The sequence below is a fragment of the Trachurus trachurus genome, assembly GCF_905171665.1.
Source record: "Trachurus trachurus genome assembly, chromosome: 23".
Taxonomy (NCBI): Eukaryota; Metazoa; Chordata; class Actinopteri; order Carangiformes; family Carangidae; genus Trachurus; species Trachurus trachurus.
Window position 1 is genome coordinate 25,211,631 of NC_139912.1, and position 6,000 is coordinate 25,217,630.

The 6,000-nt window shown below is 41.2% G+C and overlaps 1 protein-coding gene across 1 annotated transcript in view; it reads left to right on the top strand.

Moving 5' to 3' along the window:
- celsr1a (cadherin EGF LAG seven-pass G-type receptor 1a) overlaps positions 1-2,610 on the top strand; it is a gene marked incomplete at its 3' end in the record, with an annotated part of 97,647 nt that extends 95,037 nt beyond the window's left edge. The window contains exons 35-37 of the mRNA XM_083999879.1: positions 297-566; positions 1,052-1,430; positions 2,586-2,610. Coding sequence (XP_083856005.1) covers positions 297-566; positions 1,052-1,430; positions 2,586-2,610 — 674 coding nt within the window. The remainder of the gene's footprint in view (positions 1-296; positions 567-1,051; positions 1,431-2,585) is intronic.
- Positions 2,611-6,000: the final 3,390 nt, after the last annotated feature.

The window sequence follows — 6,000 nt, forward strand, 5'->3', positions numbered from 1 at the left end:
AGTCATCCAGTTTGTGCCTGAGTCCTGTTCCAAGATGGGTCCAGTGCAAGTACTGTATGAGATTACAACAAATTGTTATGGCTATTAATAAAACAACCAAGAATCTAACTTCTGGGCGTGAATGCAGTCAGTGCCTGAGTTTAAGTGTGAGCTATCCATCCACAAATTCAAGTCAAGACCAAAGTCCAAGTCCTTGACTGGAAAACTACAATATGAAATAAACACTGTAGGAGAATCTGAGTGGAATCTTGTTTTATTGCTTCTGCTTCAAATACGTCTTGTTCCCCCTCCATCAGCGGAGTCAGTGCCCAATCACATGAAGCCTTACTGGCCGACAGAGGCCACCACAGCCAGCGACAGCGAGGACCCTGGTGGGGCGGAGAGACTGAGGGTGGAAACCAAGGTCAATGTGGAGCTGCACCCCGAAAATAAGCTCAATCACATCGGAGAAAGAGAGAAGGAGTCGCTCCAGGAGAGAGACAGGCAGACACCAAGTAATGCTAAAGATACAGCGCCCTCTAGCCAACCAAACAGCAACAGCAACCATCAACCGGAGCAGAGAAAAGGTAAGAGAGGAGGAGAGCTCTGCTGGATTTAATCACATTTTTTTATATATTTATTTTCGAACATGTAAAACAAAATAAGGCACAATTTCAGTTTGTTCCTTCATATGTAAATAACATAAACAAGTTGAAGAACCAAAAACACAATATTCATACATATTCAAAAAGGAATGAGAAGAAGCTGTGCCCTTTTCCCAGCCCTTTTCCGCAAATCATAAATAAATCGATTACTTGTCCCACTTCATTAATTGCACTTTATTCCATTGTTAGGAAAAAAAAGAGAAAAAAAAAAAAAAAAAGGTAAATAAGGATAAAAATAAAAAAAGTTCAGTTCTTTGTTTGAACATCATCTTCCCTGTACCCCTCCAGAGTTATGTTTTTGTACTAAATGCTCCATGTTTGGACATTGCTTTAATTCATTCTTTAGACTGTTCCATAGTTTCACACCACGTATAGACATGGATGAATGTACTATTTGTCCCACTCAGGTATCTTAAAGAACAAGATCAGCTACCCTCCTCCGCTCACCGACAAGAACATGAAGAACCGCCTGAGGGAGAAGCTGAGCGACTACAGCTCCCCCACCATCACCTCCCCTCCGCCCAACAACAACAACAGCACCTCCTCCACGCCCCTTTCCTCCATCAACATCATGACTCCTTCGTCCCGGCCTCCCTCGCTGGCCTCCAACGATGGCGGCCGCCCCGGCAACCACGACAACAGCTCCGTCATCAAGCCGCCCATCGCCCCGCGGCCGCAGATCCCTGTCGGGTCCCCGCCGGCAGGCGTCTACAGGGAGACCAACGGGGGCGTGGCCATGCACTTGAAGTCAGGGACGGTCAACGGAGGCAACGAGTCTGATTCAGAGTGAGTAGAAGCTGAGAGAATGCGAGCATGCAACTATGACGGCTGTTGGTCATAGTTGGATATGAGTTATTTTGTCCTAATGATGAACTGATTGAATTAATTTATTATATAATTTAAAAAAAAATGATTTTGAAGAATTATAAAAAATAAAATAAAAAACTTTTTAGCCTCATATGGCTCAATGGAATGCATGTATCATAATAAGGTAAAGGAATAGTTTCACATTTTGAAACATGCTGATTTATTTTCACGCTGTGACTCAAACAAAAAAGACTGATACCACTATCAAGTCTGTTCTGCAAATACAAAGCTACCATTAGTAGTAATAATAATAATAATAATAATAATAATAATAATAATAATAACTTTATTTAAAAACTCAAGTTTACAAAGTGCTTGACAAAACAACACATAAGAGACAAGTCACATACCAGTGCCATAAAACCATAAGAGGATGGATGGACTGCCCAAGCAATACAGCAACATAGGCAATAAGAGAACCCAACAACAAAGGAGGACTCCAATTGAAATGGAGGATGCAGTTAATTAGATAAAAGGGGGGTATATATGATAAAAGGAGGTAAGATAAGATAAGATGAGAAAAGATGGGATAAGAGAGTTAAAAAAGAAGAAGGCATAAAAGTAAAACTAAGAGCATCTGAGTAAAACTGTGAGGTGTAGTGAAGGGCGTGATAGTTGGTTTAATTCCCCATTCTACTTTTAGATTCACTAAGAGAGTACGTGCACATTAAGATGGGGAATAAAAATGGGAGTAAACAAAAGGAAAACAATAAGAAGATAGACACATAGAAGCAAGCCTGTAAAAGTGAGTTTTTAGAAGACGACATTAGTCCTGGAGCTCACAGACATGAACTTGGTCTCACTCTTATTGAATTTACGGCAAATCAAATCAGCACATTACACAAAATGTGAAGCTGTTGCTTTGACTGTAGCATGAAATAATATGATCATCCTACTCCAGTGTTGCATGACTTCCCGTTTCCCCGCACTCACTTTTATATTGCATGTTTTCACCTTCCTTCCCCTCTCCTTGCATCCTTCCTCCCTGCATCCACCCCTCCACCAACACCACCCCACCCCCACCCCATCCCTCTTCCCTCCCTCCCTCCCTCCCTCCATGTCCTCTGCTAACAGTGGCAGTAACGAGACTTCGATCTGACCTGTTAGGAAAACCCAGACCAGCCTACCTTTGTAAGGAGGAGCGAGCAGGGGAGACCGCTGGGGGAGGAGCGCAAGAGTGTGAGAGTGACGGGGACTGAAATGAACAGAGAAAAAAAAAGAAGATGGAGGGGGGACATGAAGATTGGGCTCTCGCCTTGATCTGTCCATCCTTCCCTCCTCTCGTGTTCCCCACTCTCTCCGGAGAGCAGTATTAATTGCAGACTTTAAGACTGCCTGAATCAAGGAAATAAGCGATACCGGAAAGATGTGAGAAAAAATAAAGGGAATGCTGTGTTGGACTGTACCAAGAGAGGATGAAATGGAGCCATGTGTGCCAAAACCACTAAAGGAAACGGAGACGGAGAGTCAGAAGATGAAGAATGCCCCCAGCATGCATTGCACGCCCCCAAAATGGCCGTGGTTTTTGGGGGGGTCGTTATATCGCTTTAAGCTGGACAATAGTTTGGGACAGCTTCTTTTCTCGTGGAGAAAACAGATGTATAACCACTGTGCATGAACCCATACAAGCTGGTACAGTCTCATTTGTAGTCCAAATGGATTTCAAGGACTACAAGTCCCCCTAAAGCGTCATGAGACGTAAACTTGACACAACCTGTTCTCATTGACTTTTGGACACTTCCAACTTGTTGATACCGAACAGCGCTATCACACACCAAGTGCTCTTTTCTTCTTCTTCTTCTTTTTTTAAGTCAAAGAAAGGCCACTCCAGCCTCTCCATGCAGTGCATTTAGAGTGTAATTAATGTGTAGATAATGTTAAAGGTGAAGAAGAAATGATCTATTTTGTACTTAAGCTGTAGCAAGGACAAGTCTCTAAACTAAAAATCGTTTGCCTGTGTTACGTTGGGATTGTGAAAAATCACTTGATATGCTGGTTTAATCAACTGCGAACAATAATCTGTGCCTTCATCCTGGATCGAGGCCTTTACACACATGCACATGCTCACACACACACACATACACATATTGTATTAGCCTGCCTGCAGTGGGCTTTCAGGTGATGTGACACACCTTATTGTGCACACATGCACAAATAACAGAAGCAAGACTGTCATGTGTGTGTGTGCTTGTCCCAAGCACGAGCACAAACTATAGGGCTTGAATGAAGACTAATCATACAGAACGGAGGGGACCCCCCCCCCCCCCACCCCCTCTGTTGATAACTCAGTTTAAGCACTATGAACCTGAAGCCTTCTGTCTCCTTACTCCTGGTTACCAAAGTCATAAACTATATTGCATGTGCAGAGTAGGGTTGGAGTCAGCTCACTTTTAATTCAGTTTCATTACCAAAAAAAAAAAAAAAGTAAAGCACAGAATTAGGTTTAATAGATTCAATGTTTTTTGCATTTTCAGAACTATTTGTAAGTTTCACTATTGCCACATAGCTAGCGTTAGCATTAACAGCTGTTTACATAGCAGTCTAAAAGAAATGGAGTTATTTCAGTATCAAACTTGTTTTCTTAACTCGTCAAGAGAAGAAGAGAAGAAAACTTACACATACCCCCTCTACATCGAGCTGATAAAGCAACCCCTTAATGTGAATGAAAAGTCTTTTTTTCTGAGTCTGAATTCCAAGTGACCCGCTCTAATGCACTCTTCAGCTTGTAAGTAAACTTCTGTCTGTCTGGTTTACCACTCCCTGAATGCCTTTATACTATACATACTGTACGCCCCCAGTGTTTTGCCCTCATGCAGTCACTGCTGCCGATAAATGTCTTTGGTTTTTTTTTTTGGTTTTTTTTAGTGATCCAAGACACTGGAAATGTTTTGTAACATAATGTATATTTATTTTTTATGGTTTTAAGACACTGGAAAGAAAAGATGATTGTGACTGTAAGATTAAAGATGACATGATGAATTTGTAACCGTGTTGTGGCCTTTATACATCTTTGCTGAGGCAGAAGCTTTGCTAACTGAAACTTGTACACAATCCAAGGAAAAATTAGGCAACATCAAGTGATGAGGAACAGAATTTCTTACTCACTCACTTTTATAGTTTTAGGCTATATCAATTGTATGTGGAAATTGTTGGCAGCTGTCAATTTAGATTAATGAAATGAGGTAAACCTGCGCAATCAGTGATAATTAATGTTTTATTTACTTATCTAGCCATGTACAGAATTTTCATCCTGCTTTGCATATAGTACAAGAACCACATACATTTTAAAATGTACTTTAAAGATGCTGGATTTCTATTTTTTTTACAGTTTAAAAAAAGGATCAGGCACTGAATTAATTTTCTGTTGATGTTAAAACAGTTTAGGTCAGTTCACACGAGAATCTTCAGCCCTGTATACTCTTCTCATGCTTTGATTGGTACTTCTGTTCTGTACATCAACAACATTAGAAATGTTCAATTTGTTGCCAGGCACTGTCGATCACATCTGTATGTAAAGATGTGACAGATGTGTCTTTTAGGGGCTTTAGCGGTATGCTAAAGCAGGTAAGGTAGATAAGGAGGGAGGACAGAGGAACAGATACATTGACAGAAAGCTGGTAGGAATTCAACAGTGGTGACTGATTTCAAACAGAGAGTCAGTCTGAAGGGCAGTGTGTCTACTGTGCAGATATTGTCCATACAAGGTCATGTGTAGGGAGAGCAGTCCGTCTGAAACCTGGTAATCAGTGGACGATCGGACGACTGAGTAAACCTATGGTGTAAAGTCAGCACAGTGTGAGAGCTTATTAATGGTCAGCTGCTTCTCTGTTGGGCTGAACACATGGAGTCTGTTTGAGTCAAAGTGGGTGGGAGGCTTTATATGTGAGTATCTGTGTTAATCCCTATAGAACAGTGGTGGCTGATAGGTTGCCTCACTTTGATCTGGACCCGCAACTCCACAGAAACCCTAGTTTCTATAACATTAGGACAGAACAGACCTACTGTACAGTAAAATTAAGTTTCTTTTATTATTTGATACTGCTATTTATTTCACAAATAAATATCCTGGTATGAGATGATTATGCTTGTACTTGTGTATGTAACTGTAAATATATAAATTATATAAAACTGTCATTGAGATGTTTTTGACATGAATTTCTATTAAGCATGTGTCTGAAACCACTGGTTAGCCCCACACTAAACCTTTCCCCCCACATTGTTTACATTTTTTCCACAGCTCAGCTCACTTAAAGACCTGACACTTTGCACTGGCATTCCAAGGTAAGCCCTTGACTTAAATGTTTGTCTTTAGCCGTATGCACCAGATTAGGAGAGATGCACAAAAGCTGCAGTGGATCAAAGGGCTGGAGAGAAGTATAAGACTGTAAGGGTTCGTTTTGATTAACCTAGGGGTGTGAGTGTCTGGGGTTCATAGGTCATAAAGGACTTATGTAAGGTTAGTCACCATGTCAGGGCTGGGAAATGGCAA